The 19,797-nt window shown below is 54.5% G+C and overlaps 2 protein-coding genes across 2 annotated transcripts in view; one reads left to right on the top strand and one right to left on the bottom strand.

Annotated features, from left to right (window-relative positions):
• The window catches only part of BAZ1B (bromodomain adjacent to zinc finger domain 1B), a 73,483-nt gene extending 71,170 nt beyond the window's left edge, over positions 1–2,313 (top strand). Inside the window, exon 19 of the mRNA XM_023655439.2 lies at positions 93–2,313. Within this exon, the coding sequence (XP_023511207.1) occupies positions 93–450 (358 nt within the window). The 3' untranslated portion in view covers positions 451–2,313. The remainder of the gene's footprint in view (positions 1–92) is intronic.
• A 3,977-nt stretch (positions 2,314–6,290) lies between these two features.
• Positions 6,291–8,660, bottom strand: FZD9 (frizzled class receptor 9). The gene has a single exon (XM_014729920.3). It carries the CDS (start codon positions 8,411–8,413, stop codon positions 6,638–6,640), a length of 1,776 nt encoding a protein of 591 aa, XP_014585406.2. The 5' UTR covers positions 8,414–8,660; the 3' UTR covers positions 6,291–6,637.
• Between the last annotated feature and the right edge of the window lie 11,137 nt (positions 8,661–19,797).

The raw sequence follows: 19,797 nt of genomic DNA, 5'->3' as shown, positions 1-19,797 counted from the left end.
AGAGGTGGCACTCTGTGGCTGGTGGTTTGATAAGGTTTCTGTCGGTTACATTCAAGGCTGGGCTAATATCTTCATTTGGTTCTTCTCCACAGGGAGCCCGTGACTAGAGATGAGGCCGAGGACTATTATGACGTGATCACCCACCCCATGGACTTCCAGACAATGCAGAACAAATGTTCCTGTGGGAGCTACCACTCTGTGCAGGAGTTTCTTACTGACATGAAGCAAGTGTTTACCAATGCCGAGCTTTACAACTGCCGAGGCAGCCATGTGCTAAACTGCATGGTGAAGACAGAACAGTGTCTGGTGGCTCTGTTGCATAAACACCTTCCTGGCCACCCATATGTCCGTAGGAAACGCAAGAAGTTTCCTGATCGGCTTGCTGAAGATGAAGGGGACAGTGAGCCAGAGCCCATTGGACAGTCCAGGGGACGAAGGCAGAAGAAATAGAAAGGCAGGGCCCTGGTAAGGGAGCTGAGGTTGGGGGAATCAAGGGAGAGAGCAGGGAGGGTGGGAGGGTGGCCAGAGAGGAAGATGGAGAAGAACATGGAAGGGAGATCACAGGGAGTCCAGAAATCCCTGTCATTCCAAGCTTGGGCTGTGTTTCCACAACTCTCCACAGGGCCTTCATCAAGCAGAGCTCTTTGGAGAGCCTAATGTTGGGTTGGTGGTCTCTGCCCAGAAATGTTATGGGCAGTAGATGGCCTTAACCCCCTTTTCTAAGAACTTCCAGGAAGAGTCTAAGGGTACGGCTTTTCTTGTGAACCCGATTCCTTTTCCTTTCTTCTTTCCTAAGGTCCCTCCCAGTTTGGCCACCAAACAGTGCCAAGCCCTCTGGTCTCCAGAGGAGAGATTACTGTATTTCATAGAAGGATCAAGGGTAATCAGGCCAATTGGGGCGGTAGTGTTGGTTTTTTAAAATCTATATTTATACCCAGTCTTGTTTCTTTAAGCCCATACTCTGTCTCTTCCTCCCTGTCCCTCTCAGGTGACGGTATCAGTGAGTGCCATACAGAATTCTGTATTCACCAGCATCATGAAACAGTTTTGGTCTTTTGAGTTGATCTTGGCAGAGTAAAGGGACATGTCCTGGAGTCATTCCTGAATACCCCTCCCGTTTGTGACAGTTCTCTCCCCACTTCACCCTCTCAAAAAAAACAAAAACAAAAAACAAAACCTAAGGCACTTCATTTAGAGACTGGAGTCCTGCTTATAATCATGCTTATAACCTTTACTTTGATGGATCTGGCCAGAGGGGTGTTGGAGCCCAGCCCACCCACATACCAGACAAGCTCTTAGGGGAGCAGAAGAAAAGCAGGAAGAATTTCAATGTTTAATTTTTTTTAAATTGACTTTTCTAGTTATTAAAAGTTGCTTGTCTCAGCAGTGATATTGTATAAAGAACATCTTGTAAAATATTTCTGTCATCTTGCTTTGGCACATGTACAGTACAATTTATATGATAATGTGTTTGCTTTACTTTACCCCATCTCCTCCCTCAGCCTGTCCTCTCTCCTTCAGAGAAGTTGGGCTGGAGGCTCAGCAGGGCAAGCAGTGGCGCCTGGTGGCGACGGGGGCGTCCCTCTGCCTGCTGTGGTGGCTGTTTCCGCCTCCTTCCGCGCCTGTTCTGGCCGCAGACTTGGAATTCCCTGAGAACCTGAATCTTTGAGTGGCCCGTGTCAGTGGGGGATGGGAGGAGGGTAGGGAGGGGCTCAGACAGCCCCCTCCCACAGTGAGTCTAGCGCTAGTGGTTAGATTTAGGCAAAACTTTGTAGTCTTCTTTCCCTTTCATGGCAGATTTTGATAAAAATGCAAAACAGGGTTTAATTTTCTTTTCTATCAGCTTTTAATTTGGAAGATTTGAGCACCTAAGCTCTTCTGTATCTATTTGAATTAAGGGAAAAGAAGTCCACCAAGGGGATTGCAACTCATAGGACCTGAGAATAAAGCCTCGTGATATTAAACTTCAAGGTGTGGTCCCTGTCTCTCCCCTGTCCTCCTCGCCCAGGGACTTTGGGGATTTGTTCCAGTGGCTGCTGGATAGGTTTACTGTCCCTTCTCCCACAGGCTTGGAGTTAGCACTGACATTACAACTTCGTAATCCCAGCCACCAACACCTTCCTGTTTCTTACCCTAGAGCCAGTCTGTTCTTGTTAACAGTGCGAAACCCGTGTTCCCACTTCAGTGACACCTGAATTGTTTGTTGTTTTTTTAATGGTCTTTAAGGAGGAAGGACCCCATTAAAGGGTAAACTTGTAATAAATTGGAATTTCAAATAAACATTATGTACTTGTGTTTATAAAGAAAAAACAATTTTGGTGAACCTTTCTTTGTGCTCGTGGGGGTGGGAGTGGCTAGTGCAGTCCCGGCACGGGTCTCCCGGTGACTCTTGGAGCCAGTTCTTCTTCAGGATTGAGAGGACCCTCTGACTTGTCCTTTCAACCACAGGTCAGATCCATCTACTGCATTTCTTTGCTTCCGGGAGAGATTTCTGATGCCCTGGGTAATTGAAGCGTGACCTTTAAGCCTCCTACTTGTCTCTGTCTAAACTCCCCCAAAAATTTCATTTGAAACTGGTAGGAATTATGGGGAAGTATTTTTTAAGGCTTCACTATGGGAATTTGTGTAGTCCTCGAGCACATGATTTTGGGGGAACTCCTGACGTTTTAAAACACTTTCATTTTGAGGAAAATTTCAAACATACACAAAAAGAGAGTGAAAATATAATGAATTCCTGTGTACTCAGCCTCAACAATTCTACCATATAGCCAATTTTATTTTATTTATGGCTTCATTTATTTTTTATAAAGTCAGAGTGGTTGATTCGAATAGGTCACTGCTAGGTGGCAACCTGTCTATGGAATTCAAAGATTTTGCAGCACCCCTCCATGACCCCATGTACGGAGAAGTGAAATGTCCAGTTCCTGACCAACTGAATCGGGGACAGCAGAAGGTAAACAGGAAGAAATGCGAGGAGAAACCTAAGCCCTGGGTGTGTGTTCTGCCACTGACTCGCTTTGTGGCCTTGGTGAGGGTGGGCTTCGAGCTGGTGCTGAGCACTTGGGGATTTTCAGTCCTGCAGGGGAGGAAGTGGATTGCCCCAAGGTCAAGTCGAATTTGACCAGCCCTTAAGTTCTGGAGAACGGGAGCTGTGGTACCTCTGAGCATTTTCTACACAATCACTGTTGGACTCGGGCTCCCAGCCTGCATCTGTGAAACCCTTTTCCTAGCGTGGGTTTCTTAGGCTATAAGGATAGTGCCTGTGGGGCCTTGTCACCTCATCTAGGGTCTATCCCGGTCCTTTTCAACCATCTCAGCCCCTTTCTCCCTACCAGGGGTGTTACCTAGGGGGAGCCACCTAATTTGGGTTGACTACTGCAAATGGGGATAAGAGAACCTTTTCCTGAGGACAGGGTTCTGAATCATTACTTCTGGGAATCAGCTGAGGGCTCCCCCTCCCATGTATTCTTCCTTCTCCTCAAACCCTGTCTCTGGGGAGAGAGCACTGTTGGGTGGCAGTGAAGTGGTGTCTGGATTCCAAACAACCACTCAGGGGCAGGCCCTCTTCCACTAGGAAACCATGTCTCCAACTTGCCAGGGAGCCAGGGTCTCCTTAGGATGTTGAGTGAGAAACTCAAGGCACGTAGGGAGAAAAGCTTGCCCTTTGGTTACCGCTTCCATTGCTACCCCTGCCCGGGGCCTTCAGGCCTTGGTACATGCTGGACTGCCCCCACCTCCCCTGGGGCCTGGAGCTGCTTCCTTCAGGGGGGTACTGAGAGCAGGGACTGACCCTTGGGGCCTCTCCTCAGTCTGACCTCAGTCAAGATCATCCCTGCTAACTCCTGTGAACTCTGAATCGTGTCCCTGGAACTAAATAGGTCAGAGCTACCAAGTTCCTAACCCTGGCCCTCCCTCGCACAAGCTCAGACCACACAGACAGGCTAAGCCTGCATGGACATGCGCAAACAGCCACTGTTCTGAAGATCCACACGCTGGGCCACCAGGCCAGTGAGGGGAGGGCCTGGGGTCACACTACACAGGCCAGCAGATGTTGGTTTCTGAGGCGTTTTTCTTGGGCTCTGGGATTTCCTTTCTGGGGGTGGGGGGAGGTCCTGCTGTGGGAGGGGTTTCTTTGGACAAAACCACCCAGGTTATAACACCTGCCATCCCCCCAGGATGGAACCTGTGGTGTGGTGGGAGTCACAAAGGCTCGGAGGCCGCAGACTGCCTGGCTCTGATCTGGAGCCAGCCAAGCCCTCCAAGCACTGCCCTGTCTGTAAAATGGGGAGAGGAGGATCAAATGGAGAACTTCTGTACAAGGTCTTTACTAACTTCCCTTCCTTTTCCTCCAGGGTCTGGCACTTTTCCTTAGTGTTTTCCAGTGCTGAGAAGCCTTAGCTGGCAAGGCCTGCACGCCCTCCCTCCCAAGTCCTGGCCCATGTGAACCATCCCAGCCTCAAAGCAGAGTCCCCTTTGGCGCATCCCAACTACACTGCCCCTCCTCCCTCATCCCTCCTATCCAGTTGTTCTGGAAGCCAGTCTTGTTTCCGCTGAGCGGGACATAGCCAAGCACCACCCCTCCCCCATCCACCGACTGGCAAGGAATAGGGGTGAACTGATGCCACGCTTGATGCTCCCCTCCCCTTCCCCCTTCGCCCATACACGCAGCACTTGCCTTCCCTTCCCCAGTCTCTGGAATCCTCTCCTTTTGCTCCGGCTGCCCCTGCCCTGGTGCAGGCCCTTAGCAGCTTCAGCTCCGCTCCCCGCAAACCCGGCCTGTGAGCCCAGCACAATGCAGCCGCTGCCTCTCCCACCCCCAACTGGGCCCCAGTCCCCTTGAAATATGCTCATTCTGTCTCAGTCTAGGACCCTCACAGGGAGCGTTACAAGGTGTGAGGGTCACTGGGCTTTGCTGGTCAAAGAATACACGGGGACTTACTCTGTGCTCTCTGGAGGGGAAGCGGTTAGATGTGGAAGACATTCCACGTGCAAGAAATGCACAAGCAAAGGGTGCAAACTGTTCCTCGTGGTGAGGGACAGCCCATAACCTCCCTCAGGTGAGGAAGCTGTCTTCTGGGGATTTGACACCACCTGTTTGATTTTCGTCTGGTTTCTTTATTGTCCCTGTGAGATGGGTGGCTGGTGTAGGGCAGAGCTCCGGCCGAGAGGCCCTGGGTTCGAGGGCTCAACCCCACTACTGATGTGGAGCAGTCGACCTTGGGCCTCCCCTTGGCTCCAAAGCAAGGCTGGCAGCAGGGCTGGGCCCCTGGGGCCTTCTGGCAGTGCCAGTGAACGCTAGCTCTGTGTATTATGCACCCAGGGACAGTAACCAAGACCCTCACCTGGCTGGAGTCATCACAGTGGTCAAAGCAGAGGCTAAGGTGGGGCTCTTGGGTCTGACCCCAGCCTGATGGCCGCACACACCTGATAGTGGACAGAGACAGTGCAGGTCCCAGCAGCCCTGGGCTCCTCCAGCATACATTTACACACAGTACCTTTTCCCACCACCGGTACACAAATGTGCCAGCAGCCTCTCCTGCACCTGTCCCATTTCTCACTGCTGCTCAGCACCTCACACCTTCCCACAGCCCTTCAGGCGCTGGGACCCCATTCCCACTATACTCAGGGGCTCCCTGTCTCTGTGACCATGTTGTCTGTGCTACCAAGACGCCCAAATGCCAGTCAAGCCCCATATCTCTCCACTGAGAGAGATGAGGGGGTGGGGTGGGCACTGACTAGGGCCCCAAGGAGTGAGGTGGACACACCAGCAATCTTCGAAAGCAATGAGGACAGTCAGACTCCAGCCTCAGCCCTCAGGCCCCAGGGAGGGGACAACAGGATGGGTCAACAGGAGACAGTGGGAGCTGGTCCTGAGCCTCCGAGGGAACCTCTGAGACAGGCTGATGCCCTCATTTTCTACACTAATGAGAGAAGCAGAGTCTTAGCCACAGCTCCCAAACAAGCTAGACTCCCCAGGGTTAGAAGTGGGGGTGTCATCCCAGGGGACTCCCTGAGTATGCTGGCAGGCAGCCCAGTCTCACTTGGGGAAGCAGGAACCCAGGACTCAGAGACAAGCAAGCAAGTTGCCAAAAGGAGCGAAGACAGGTGAGAGGGGAAACACATACACCCAGAATCTGGGACTCCTGCAAAATACAGCTGTTCCACAGGGGATGTCCTCCTGATTGGTGGGGAGCCAGAGCACCCACCCCCAGCTCTGCTCACAAGGGAGACTCCTGCAGGGCCCTCACCCTCCTACCTTCCCCCTTTCCAGCCCAGAGAGGACTCAGCACTGCCACACGGGGGTTTATTCCAGTCACAGCTTCCAGAGAAACTCAACAATAAATTACATCATTAAATAAACTCCCTGCTGGACCACGCCCCCTTCTGCCCCTCCGACTCTCCACATCCTCCCCCAGGACCCTGTAGGGACTCAGCCAGGCCCACTCCCTGCGCCACGCGATTTGGGAGTAAGCCTCACTGGGTCCTGACAGTAGGTTGAAGGAGAGTCTGCCCGCCCTGGTCCTCTGCCCCCTCGCACTCACTTGCCTGACCTTGACAGCTGGGCAGCTGCTAGTCAGCTGTCTCCTCCGGAGGGGGGCTAGAAGGGGACAACAGCCGCCCCTGCAGGCCTGTGTCCCTAGAGGTGTGTGGGGTTCTCCAGAGAGGGGTCCGTCTTAGTCATGTGCAAGACCACAGTGGGGGCCTTATAGTGGCAGTGGGTGCCACGGCCATAGCCCCCAGGGGCCCGGCAGGCCTTTGCCCGGGCCCGGCCAGCTGCCATCTTGCGGTGGCACAGACTCTGCCAGGTCTGGAAAGTCTTGGAGCTCCATACCCAGACACCACTGGTGATGCCCACCACTAGCGACATGAAGATTTTGAGCATAAAGACAGCCACGGTGGGCACGGAGCCCCCTTGCAGCGAGCAGTCCCTCCGGCCTCCAGGTACTGCGGGTGCTGTGCACGGCTGCTCCGTGGCCCGAAGGTGCCAGAAGTCCATGTTGAGGCGTTCATAGACGTAGCAAACAATGACGCAGGTGGCAGGCACCGTGTAAAGGATGGAGAAGACCCCAATCTTGACCATGAGCTTCTCCAGCTTCTCCGTGTTGGTGCCGCCTGTCTTCATGATCTTGCGGATGTGGAAGAGGGCCACGAAGCCGGTCAGGAGGAAGCTGGTGCCTAGTACCAGGTAGCAGGAGAGAGGCACCAGCACGAAGCCCGTGAGCGCAGCCGCATCCATGCTGGCCACGTAGCAGAGCCCGGTCAGTTCATCCCCCGCCACTTTGCGCAACGTCAGGATAACGATGGTCTTGAGGGCCGGCAGGCCCCAGGCCGCCATGTGGAAGTAGCTGCCATGGGCCTCGATGGCCTCGTGGCCCCACTTCTTGCCGGCCGCCAGGAACCAGGTGAGTGTGAGCACCACCCACCACAGTGAGCTGGCCATACCAAAGTAGTAGAGCAGCAGGAAGACGAGGGTGCAGCCCGTGTTCTCCAGGCCCTCCTGGATCACGTAGAGCGCCCCTGCCTCCTGGTCGCAGGCCACGCTCTGCGCCCCAGCCACGGCGCGGATGAGGAAGGCCAGCGAGTAGACGTTGTAGCACATGGAGAGGAAGATGATGGGGCGCTCGGGGTACTGGAAGCGGTGAGGCTCCAGCAGGAAGGTGAGCACGGTGAAGGCCGTGGAGAAGAAGCACAGCGCCGACCACACGGCCATCCAGACGAGCGCGAAGTCCTTGTCGCGCTGCGACCAGAACACCTCGACGCCGGGCCCGCAGCGCGGCGCGCACGAGCGACTCTTCTCCACGTACTGGAACTTCTCGGGATTCTCGCAGGTGCCGCTGCCGCCCGGGCCGGGGACGGCATCGCCGGGGGGCCGCGCGGGCCGCGGCGCCACGGGCAGCATGCCCAGGCCCTTGTGGGGCTCGGCGGGGCCGGCCGTGGCATTCTCCGGCGCCTCCATGCAGAGAGCGTGCGGGTCGTTGCGCGTGGGCAGCCTGGCGCAGTCCAGCGAGTCCGGCCAGCCGAAGTTGAACTGCTCCATGATGGGCGCGCAGCGCAGGCGCGCCTGCTCGCACATGGGCCGGCAGGCTGGGATGGGCGTCGAGACCTGGTCGGTGCACATGGGCGCGTAGAGCGAGCACAGGAAGAAGCGCAGGTGGCTGTGGCAGCCGTACTGCACGAGCGGCGCGAACTCGGCCAGCTCGGCAGCCGCCTCGCCCTGCGACGTGTGGCCCAGCAGGTTGGGCATGCGGGTCAGGTTGTAGCCGATGCCGCGGCACATGGGGATCTCCACCGCCTGGCACGGCGCCGGCCCGCGCCCGCGCTCCGGGTCGAAGCGACCGATCTCCAGCGCCGCGCCGCCCGCCGCCAGCAGCTGCCACAGCAGCAGCGCCCCGCGGAACGGCGGCACGGCCATCCCGGGCGGCCCCGGCCGAGGGCAGGAGGGCGGCCTCGGCTCACTCGGGCCGCGCCGTCTGGCGCCCCCGTGCCCACCCGCCACGTCGCGGGGCGCGGGCCATCGCCGAGCCGCCCGCGTGCATCCGGGCGCCGCCGAGCGCCCTGGGCAGCGCGCGGGGAAGCCGCCCGAGGGAGAGGAGGCGCCGAGCCCACCGAGCCGCCACCGCCGCCACTGGAGCGGCCGGGGAGCCAGAGCGGGCACCGCCTCCCGGGGCCGCGGCTACAAGCCTCGGGGCGGGGCGCCCGGCGGACACGCCCAGGGGCGGGACCCCCCGCGCGCCGGGCACGCCCCCCCGCCGGGCTTTAAAGGCGCCGCGCCTCGGAGCCGAGCGGGGGGAAACAACGGGCCGCGGTCCTGGGGCCCGGGTGTGGGCGCGAACTCGTCTGCCCGCTCACACTCGGTTCTTCCCCATTGCTTGCCCACCCTCTCCCCGCGACAGGACAGCCAGCCGCAGGATTCCCTTGTCTCCCTATACGGGGTCACCTCTCTCCTCCCGGCTGTGAGACTATTTCCAGGGTTTCCACGCGTGGGAAGCCTCGGCTTTGTACTCAGTGACAGTTCAAGTGCAGCCTCTGCCTCTTCACTAGTTGTTTGTGACTTTCGGCTCTTCTCTCTGAGTCTCAGTTTCCTTTTCTGTAGAACAGGCAGATAATCCTACGGTAAAAATTAGCAACTCATTTGTTGCTCACGTGCTGCTGACCAGTCACTACACACTTGACCTCATTGTCTCGTCTGGCAATGATACGCTAGCCCTCTCTCAGATGGGGAAACCGAGGCTCAGGGAGGAGTGACAGGTCCAAGGACATAAAGCTCTTAAATATTCCGTTTGTGATTGTCTGACTCCGGACCCCGTACTCATTTCACAAGGCTGCAGTCCTCCCATCGGGAGGGGTGTTGTCACCCTATCGGCTGGGAGGGCCTGTTCTCTCTAGGGCGCCCCTTGGGCACCTCTTGGACCTGCTTAGAAACTGCTTCCCACAGAGCTGGAGGACTCGATTTCAACACCCTCCCCCCACCCCCTTGTTCTCTGAGCTCCCTTGGCAAAGGGCTTTCCCTCTGAATTCCTCTCTGCCCTGGGAGCCTGCAGTTCTCTGGTGCTGCCCACACCACCCAGCCCCACCAGGCCCCCAGAGAGGCCTGTTCTCCTTCCTGTGCCCACTGAGCCCACGGGCGACGTACAGTGACATCCCATGGAATGTCTCAGGAGTGCACCTCACACCCTCCTCACCTAAACCTGATGATAGCCATCAGAAGGATACCAGATTATTACTCCCCTAGCTCCCTACACCACGGGGAGGGGCAGACTGTCCCTTCCGATGTACGAATGGAACCAGCGAGGCACCACACAGCAGTAACCATGACTCCCTGGGGACATGGCTCAGCCTGCCAGTGACAGCTGACAATAAGTGAGTGAGGCTGAGACTGAGGTACGTGAGCTGTGAGCAGCACGGCTGCAAGACCCTGAGCTTCCCAGGGAGGCAGGATACCTCAGGAGTAGGGTACCTTTGGAAAAAGGACCTGGTTTTGACCACCTGGTCAAGGATAACGGAGGTTCCTAAAATGCCAGTGACAGCATCCCATTGTCCAGGGCGAAGCGCACCTGGGGATGGTAGCAGACGCCCCTCCGGGCACAGTTCCCCACCTGCCTCCTCATTTCCTGCTACGTCCCTCCTGCCTCCCATCTCCCCAGCCCAGAAGGCTGTCTCTTCTGCTGTCTGGCACACCAGCCTCCAGCATTACTTCCTAGGGGCAGCCCCCCAGCTCTCCTGGGCGGGGCTGGAGGCTCTGTTCTGTGGGCTCAGGGTCCTCACCCACTCACTGTCCCCCCACGTGTGCACTCACATACTATTAGCCCCCCATCTGTACCCCCTCTGTTCCAATACCAGCAGCTGCTCAAGGACCATGGGGACATTTTACTTCTCCCTGTATCTTGCTCCAAGGAGGCAGAGGTGCGTGGAGGATAGTGGAGCATGGCCCTGCCTCCCGAGCCCCCACATCACGGTTTCTGTAGGAGGTGGGGGCTCTGGAGCTGCCCCCTCTGCTGGCGGCCTCACCGGGCAGCTGAGAATGGTGGAGGCTCCCCGCTGCTAGGACTGGCTTGGGAGCCAGGTTTTCTGTGCCCCTGCCCCCCGTCAGGGTGGAGAGGGGTTGAGGGGCCCTTCCTCTGGCAGCCATAGTGGGAAGGGTGCCCCAGGAACTGTGGGATGCCAGGCCTGTCACCATGGCAACAGCTGATCCTGGGAAGCCAGAGGTGGGGGGTGTGGAACAGCCTCTCCCCCGGCAGATGCTGCCTGGGAGAGAAGAGGCCTCTTGGGCTGCCTGCCCACCCACCCGGCTTTGTCACTCGATCCCCCTCTTTACAAAGGTGGAACAATACTCGAGGCCTCACTGAAAGGGAGACTATGAGGAGGACCGGAGGGGACCGGGAGGTGGGAGATTACCATCAATGCCCACCCCCATCCCTGCTCCACTGGGTGGAGGGGGCCAGAGATGGGGGCGAGGTGGGAACAGAACCCTCTCAACTGCTCTTCTCTGGGGAGATGCTTCCCTTCCTGGGGGCCCTTGGCTGTGGGCCAACGAGTTGCCCTGCACGAATGGGAAGGGACGCTCTCCTGACCTGTGTCCTCCCCGCCCCCCCCCCCCACACACCCCTCTAGACTCCCCGCACTCCCAGAGGCCCTTCCTACCACGTCCTCCCTGACTGTAGCCCCACTCACCCCACTGGACTCATGCTGCCTCTCCCTTCCCCACCTTGGCTCCGATATGGCCTCCTCCAGGACGACCCTCCACCCGCCTCTGGGCCTTCCAGCCACCACACCTGTGCCTGTCTCCCCACACGCCCAGGAGCTTCTGGAGGTCAGGGGCCAGGCCACACTCCTGGGTGTCTTGGCACCTGGCCTGGAGTAGGCTCCCATAAATGTTTACTGAATGAAAAAAATGTCGTAATGAGGAGGGGCTGTAGATCCTTCTGGAAGAGGCTGAGTGCAAGTGGGGCCCGAGGTTGGGGAAGGGGTGTTGATTGGACCCTGGGGGACAGAGGTGTCTGTGTGAGCAAATAGGAACCAGAAGGAGGGCTATCAAGCACCTCTAACAGGCGCCCAGGACACCCTCAGGAGGGGCTGTCGCTGGTGATGGAGGATCCAGCAGGTACAATGACACACCTGCTCCTGTGCATGGAGTGTCATTGAAGCCTGGGCAGATGGAGGTGGCGCCGGCACTTGAGTGTGCTGTGTGTGGGGGTCAGCAGCAAGTTAGGTGTGTGTGCACACTCGAGGACACGCGGGAGCCAGGTTATTCCCGTGTGCACGTGCACATGTGCCCACGCACAGGGCGGGCTGGGTGAGGCACTCAGGTGCAGCTCTGGGAATGGGCCCACCTCTACCAAGCTTGAGCCCTGTTTCTGACTCAGCTTCCGTTTATGAGGATGTCAAGGGCTGCACTAGACTTCGATTCTTACTAAGAAGCGTTTTAAAAATTCCTTATTAGGGGGGCTGGCCTCGTGACGGAGTGGTTAAATTCAGACGCTCCGCTGCAGGCAGCCCAGTGTTTCATTGGTTCGAATCCTGGGTGCGGACATGGCACTGCTCATCAAACCACGCTGAGGCAGCATCCCACATGCCACAACTAGAAGGACCTACAACGAAGAATGCAGCGTCCCATATGCCACAACTAGAAGGACCCACAAAGAAGAATATACAACTATGTACCAGGGGGCTTTGGGGAGAAAAAGGAAAAAAATGAAATCTTTTAAAAAAATTCCTTATTAGGAAATCAAATATATCAAGAACTCACACAACTCAACAACAAAAAAACAAAGAACCCGATCAAAAAATGAGCAGAGGACATGAACAGACATTTTTCCAAAGAAGATACACAGACGGCCAATAGGCACATGAAAAGTTGTTCAACACCACTAATCATCAGGGGAATGCAAATCAAAACTACACTAAGATATCACCTTACACCCATTAGAATGGCTATAATTACCAAGACAAAAAACAACAAATGTTGGAGAGGGTGTGGAGAAAAGGGAACCCTCATACACTGCTGGTGGGAATGCAAACTGGTGCAGCCACTATGGAAAGCAGTATGGAGATTTCTCAAAAAATTAAAAATAGAAATATATGACCCGGCTATCCCACTACTGAAAGAACTTGAAATCAACAATTCAAAAAGACTTATGCACCCCTATGCTCATTGCAGCATTATTCACAATAGCCAAGACATGGAAGCAACCCAAGTGCCCACTGACTGATGATTGGATAAAAAAGAGATGGATATATATACAATGGAATACTACTCAGCTATTAAAAAAAGACAAAATTGTCCCGTTTGCAACAACATGGATGGATCTTGAGGGTATTATGTTAAGCGAAATAAGCCAGACAGAGAAAGACAAACACTGCATGATTTCACTCATTTGTGGAAGATAAATACATGGATAAGGAGAAGAGATTAGTGGTTACCAGAAGGGAACAGGGTTGCGGGGTGGGCACAAAGGGTGAAGGGGCGCATATATATGGTGGCTGACAATAATGTACAACTGAAATTTCTTAATGTTGTAAACTATTATGACCTCAATAAAAATTTAAAAATTCCCTATTAGGGTTTTTACAATTTTCACAACTAATTCAACATTAGGTGAGCAGTGAAATAAAACGATCATTGCTCCCTCCCCTTACAATCCTAGCCCTCAGGTAATCGGTATTAAGAGTTCAGGCATCGCTTTTAATACTTTTTCTAGACTTTATAAACACATGAAGTGCAGTCTTATCTTTCTTTCTTTTACTAAAATGGAACTAATGTTGTACATTTCACACCTAATTTTCCTCGCCTAAAAATCTATCATGAATAGATGGATGGATATATGATAAAAATAAGTGAAGAAAAATGTTAATGGTAGAATCTAGGTGGCGGGAATTCAGGGGATCACTAAAATTTTGGTCAACTTTTCCACATATTTTTTAATTTTCACAATAAAATATTTTTAAAAAAATCTATCATGAATGTCTTTTCATGTCAACACACAGGCTCCAACCCCTTCTTTTTGCTAGTCACTCTGATTTCCACAGTGTGGATTTATTATAAATTATTCAGTCAATCCCCTATGCATACACATTCAGACTATTTCTCTTGTGATCTGTATTACCCACGCAGATGCATGGGCGTATGTATCTATATTCAGGGTCTGCAAACTGTGGCCCACAGGTCATGTCTGGCCCACTGTCTGTTTTTGTAAATAAAGTTTTATTGCAACACAGCCATGCTCATTGGTTTACATAGAATCTATGGTTGCTTTCAAAGGCAGACTTGAGTAGTTGTGACATATGGCCCACAAAGCTGAAAACAGTTACTATCTGGCCATTTACAGAAAAAGTTTGCCCACTTCTGAATGTATTTTTGCTTTTGTTTCTATGGTGCAGAGTCTGAGAACTTTCTGGGTCAATGGGTGTGTGAATTTTTTACAGCATTATTGAGGTCCGTTATTAATGTACAAAAAACTTGCACATCTTTAAAGTGTATAATTTGATGAGTTTTGACACATGGGTATACTTGTGAAATCATCACCACAATTGATCCAGATAATAAATATCTTCCAATTAAAACACAGCTGTCTTACTGTGAAGCGGTACACTAAAATGTTAATAACTGGTACATACATAACTCATATATATAATAACTGGTCAGTGTAGTGTGCAATGAGCTTAATAATAACTACCATTTATTGTTAATTTACATCTCATTTAATCCTCATACACCTTATGAGGTGGTTCTTATTTACTCTAATGTTTAGATGAGGAAACCGGCTTAGAGAGAGTTGAAGCAAGTCGCCTAAGGGCAAGACATAGCGCCAGGATTTTAAAAAAAGATAATGAATACATTCTTCACCCCAAAAGTTTTCCCTCCCCACCTTCCCCTCCCCAGGCCACCACTGATCTCCTGTCACTACAGATTAGCTTGCATTTCCTTTATATTATGGAACAGTAATCGATGTTTTTGGGAATTTTTGGCAGCAAGCATGCACCGAGCGCCTGCTCCGTGAGACCTGTGGCACAGCACAGACCAGGCTGGGTGCTGGGGACACAGAATGAACGAGCCAGGGCACCTGCCCTCTGGGTGCTCATGGTCAGCTGGCATCACAGATAGAATAGTGACCGCCATGGTGTCAGCTGAGCTCTGTGATTAGAGAGAGAAACTGAGGCGGGGGGGGGGGGGGGGGGGGGGAGGGTCCGAGAAGATGACCCATGAGCAGAGTCTCAAAGGCAGGTGGGGGCCAGGTAGAGGAGAAGGAAGGATGTTCTAGACAGAGGGAACGGGCTTGGCAAAAGCGTGGGCAAGAGAAAGGAGGCAGCCTGCCAGGGCGCGTGTGGAGGCTGGGAAGCCAGAACTTACCCTCGGGCAATGGGGAGCCTGGAAGGTTAGAAGGGAGGGAGTGTTGTGGGGGCGAAGGAGGAGTGGGCTCTGCTGGGGCTGGCGGGGATGGAAGAGGTGACAAATGCGTGAGGCCTGGGGAGGGAGGGCTCGCACGGAGCCTGGGAAGGCGGGCTTGCGAGGCAGCGGGACAGGGACGCGCGGACGCGGCAGAAAGCAGGCCCCTGCAGGGCAGGCTCTGGGGGAGCTGCTGGGAAGGGGCGTGGCGCCCGCGCGCGGGGGCGAAAGGGCGCCCAGCTCCGGGCGCCCCTCTGTGTCCAGCCCGGCCACCCTGCGGCCACCCTGCGGCCAGCACGGCCCGGGGGCGCCCGCAGCGCTGAAAGCCGCTTTTGTGCGGCCGTTCGACTTCTGTTTCGTTGACGTTGGAACCTGCTGCTTATTTATCCAACTCGAAGGGAAATTGAGCAGCGGCCGAGGGAAAAAAATAACCTCAGCTGCCGGGCAGGGAGGCAGGAGGCCCCCGCCGCCCCGCCCGCCGCCCGGCCGCGGAGGAGGCTCAGGCCCGCGAGCAGCTGCGGGGCCCGCGCGGCCCGAGAGCGAGAGCGAGGCCGGCCGGCCGCCGCAGCGCCCCGGCTGGGACCCACCTGCTCCGAGGCCGCTGGCTGGGGTCGTGGGGGCCTCTCGGGGGCTTCTCCGGGGGAAAGTCAGCCGCCCCCTGGGCAGGGGGCCTCCCCCAGGGCCTCCCCTCGTGCCTGTGCCGCGCCCCAGCCCCGCGCTGCGGCCCACGCGGGGGCCTGGCTCCGGGCCGGGCTGGCCGCTGAAGATGTGTGGGCAGCAGCCCAACAGGGCCCGTCAGATGTGGAGAAATGACCTTTAGCCACTCCAGACGTGTCCTCCCGCCGCCAGGGGTGGAGGTGTGGAGGAAAAGGTGTGGACGATGCCCCCAGGCCCGGCCACAGCCAGGGAGGGCCGCCCGGATCTCCTGGGCACAGCGGCTCCCCTTCCCTGCTTCGGCCTTTTCGGATTGCAGTCGGTCCAACAGTCCCTGTGTCCTGCCTGCCGGGCCCTCTCGTACCCAGGACCTTATTTGCCCGCATTTTACAGATGGGGAGACTGAGGCTGAGAGGTGGAGCTGGACCCCAGGCCTCCTGACACTAGGCCTGTGACCTGCCTGACTGCCCCACCTTGGGTCTTCCCACCAGACAGGTCCACTCAGCTTCCCTGCTTCCACAGCCTGGTCAGCACGTCTGAAACCTGGCTTCTCTCTCTCCCATAAAGGGTGCACCAGGAGCTCCCACCGGCAGGGAGCATGTCCATCCATCTTGGCATCTCCTGCTCCTTGTTGATTCCTGGCCTGTCCCAGGTGTGCAGTGGGGGGGGAGGGGGGGAGTTGTTCCATGTGAAGGACAGAAGCCCCCCTCCTACCCCACCCCCGCACACTCCCATGTGTCTTTTTTGTTGTTTGTGTTGCCATCTCCCCAGCCACCCATACGGGGGAACACAGGTATATCTCAGAGGCGTCAGGCCTCCCCTGGGAGGCGACGTCACAGGCTGGTTCAGAACAGTTCCTGGACTCAGCTGCCTGGATTCAAGTCGTGCCTGTAGCTGTCATCTTGAATCAGCTGTGGAACCGCCCTGGGCTTCAGCGTTCTGAGCCGCTAGGAATGCTCTGGTGGTGCCAGGGTCCCAGGGTGGCGGGAGGGTTTGAGGACCTGCGCGGTGTGGGGCCAGGACTCTGCACGCCAGCGAGGTCACAGTCACTGTCAGTTCACACCCAAACCTTCCTCCCACGCCCTCTCCTCCTCTCACTCCCTCTCTCTCCCGCTCGCAGTCTGTATTCGGTGTCTTTCCAGGACTCCGGGGTCAACTGTTGTCTTAAGGTGTCATTTGAAGCCCCGTGGTCATCAGGATAGCATTTTGACTTTCTTGGTCCTTGGGCACTTTCACCCTCCTGGGCCCCTTCTTCTGTTAAAAAAATATTAAGAATTGTATCTTATGACCACTAGTATAATGATGAATATAGTGATATTATATATGGATACACTTTTTGACCTAAAAGGTCTTTTTTCTTCTGATTTTAAAAGAAAACATTTTAGTGGGTCCCTGAAAGTGTTGTGGGCCCTGGCACAGTGCCCACCGAGCCCGGCTTCGTCTCCTCTGGCGGGACAGCTATGCTGTCCCTGGCGGGGCGTGTCCACCCACAGGAGCGTCTGTCTTTCTTTTCTAGCCTGGCATTCCCTTCCTCCCCTCTTGTGCCTGAGCAGAGAAAGTTTTCTCCTGTGAGAGTGGGAGGGTTGGCCTGGGACAGCCCTATAGGTCTTACCACATCCTCTGCCGACAAGAAACACCAGGATTCCACGCTCAGGGCCTCCTTCCTGTCCGGATGGGCCGAGCCAGCCTGGGGTGCCTCCAGCGTATTTTGCTGCAGACCCCTCCCCTGTCTGCTGACCCCAAGCGGCTTCCCTCCAGGAGAGCCCAGATCTTCCTGATGCACCACATCTGCTCTGCTCCAGAGCCTTCACCAGCTCCCATCTTCTGTACAGTGAGACCCAAAGGGCTCAGACTGCCATCAAGACTCAGCATCCAGACTTCCTGCTCCACCTGCACTCCTGGAGCCCGGGATCCCCGTACTCATGCCCTCTACCGGCCCCAAACACACCCTGCCACCCTGTGCTTGGGCCACACCTTTGCTGAGGACGGTCCCTCTGCTGACTGTATACCCTTTACCACCCACCATTGCTTTCTGTCTTACTCTTTTTTTTTTTCAAAGATTTTATTTTTTCCTTTTTCTCCCCAAAGCCCCCCAGTACATAGTTGTGTATTCTTCGTTGTGGGTTCTTCTAGTTGTGGCATGTGGGACGTTGCCTCAGCGTGGTTTGATGAGCAGTGCCATGTCCGCGCCCAGGATTCGAACTAACGAAACACTGGGCCGCCTGCAGCGGAGCGCGCGAACTTAACCACTCGGCCACTGGGCCAGCCCCTGTCTTACTCTTTTTAAAGTGAAAGAAATAGAATATATATAATTTATAATCACATGTATTTTAAAATAACAAGCATTGTCCTCTGTGCAAACTTCAGGCTATATGTGAGTTTAAATAATAAAAAGTGAAAATCCACACCCCCCGCCCCCCCCAGCTCTGGAAGGGGCCCCTGCTGGCAGTTGGGGGTGTGTCCCTCCAGACCTTTACAGATGTGGACTTGTCCACCTGCTTACAAGTGAATAAAATTAGGGTGCTTTCATTTATTTATAATTAATTTTATAATTAAATATATGCATATAGTTTGGTCTTTTTTTATCAAGACATAATTTTGTGTTAAAATACAGAAGTCTTAGGTGTTCAGCCTGATGAATTATTAACCAAGTTTACCTGCCCGTGGAACCACCACTCAGATGAAGAGCCAGAGCATGGCCACCTCCCCAGAAGGCTCCTTCTGTCCCCTTCCAGCCAGATGCTCCACTGTCCTCACGGCCTCCAGCTCGGCTTAGCTGCACCTGCTCTGGACCGTTGTATAAATGGAATCATACGGTATTTGCTCTTTTATGTCTGGCTTCTTTCGCTCAACATGCTGTCTGTGGGACTCATCCATGCTGTGTGTCTGTCTGTTCCCACGGCCGAGTGCTGCTCCACTGCGCGGGCATGGCACAGGTTCTTCATTCTGCCGTTGGTGGGCATTTGAGTTGTTTCCAGTTTGAGGCTTACAGATTGAATGTCTGTGCCCCTTCCACATCCCTATGGGGTGGAGCTTTTGGGAAGTGATTAGGTCATGAGGGTGCAGCCCTCCTGAACAGGATTAGTGCCTTTTATAAAAGGGACTCCGGAGAGCTCCCTTGCTCCTTCCACCATGTGAGGACACAGGGAGAAGATGGCGGGCTCTCACCAGATACTGAATCTGCTACGGCCTTGATCTTGAACTTCCCAGCCTCCAGAACGTGAGAAATAAGTATCTGTGTTTATAAGCCACCCGGTCCATGGTGACTAAGACAGGGCCGTCATGAATAAAGCTGCCATGAACCTCCTCGAACTTGTCTTCTGGTAGACACTTCTGTGGGGTGTGAACCCAGGAGTGTGATTGTCGGGTCGTAGGCTCTACAAGGAGTTTTAACAATTCAGATAGCTCTATGAGTTCTAATAGTTCTTGCTCCTTCCCCACCTCAGAGGTGACCATTTTCAACCTTTCAGTCCTGTGCTTTTTCTCAATAATAGGCCTCTTCTGCTTTATCTCAATTTAGCAATTTTGGGCATTGCCTATCGCCTTCCTATTTTGGCAGGAGAGGAGGATTCAGCTTTCTCGTGGCTCCGTCCCTTCTCCTTCCCCTCCCCCAACTTGCTGTTGTAGTTACGTCACAATCTTGGATTAAATGAACACTTGGTGTTTTATAATGTTGTGGCCATGGCTGCCCTGCTGAGCACACAGTGTAGGATTACCTATCTTTTCCTATATAAGTTTTGTTTCTTCTGAACTAAATAGTTGTGGCTTAATTTTTCGTGAATATATTGCTCATTCCTCTCAAATGCTCCAAGAAGTCAGCAGAGCCTCATGTGTAGCCATTCCATAGCCTGTCTCACTTTCCCTGGGCTCCTCTCCCCGGCCCTCTGTCCTGCCCCCGGGCCGGGGCAGGCTTGCGATTCTGGGGTTTCCTTGCTCACTCACCGTTTCAGTGGGTCCCTGAGCCACTCTCCTGTGCTGGATCCCACAGCATCCCCTTTTTTTGGATATTGCCTCAGTTTGGAGAAGTATATCCTCCAGTAGCTTTCTGAGAAGGTGCATGGGAGGTGACATTCTTGAGAGCTCGATTGTCTGAAAATAACATTTGTACTCTATACTTCCATGCGGTTGATAGTTTGGCTGGGAATAGAATTCTCAGATGGAAATCTTTTTCTCTCAGGATTTGAAGGCTTTGCCTCCACCGGCTTCTAGTTTCCCAATGTTGCTATTCCTGCTCCTTTGTTTGTGACATTCCCCCCATC

Source organism: Equus caballus, chromosome 13 (assembly GCF_041296265.1).
Source record: "Equus caballus isolate H_3958 breed thoroughbred chromosome 13, TB-T2T, whole genome shotgun sequence".
Lineage (NCBI taxonomy): Eukaryota > Metazoa > Chordata > Mammalia > Perissodactyla > Equidae > Equus > Equus caballus.
Note: the sequence above shows the minus strand (reverse complement) of the source record. Positions and strands in the feature narration are given on the sequence as shown.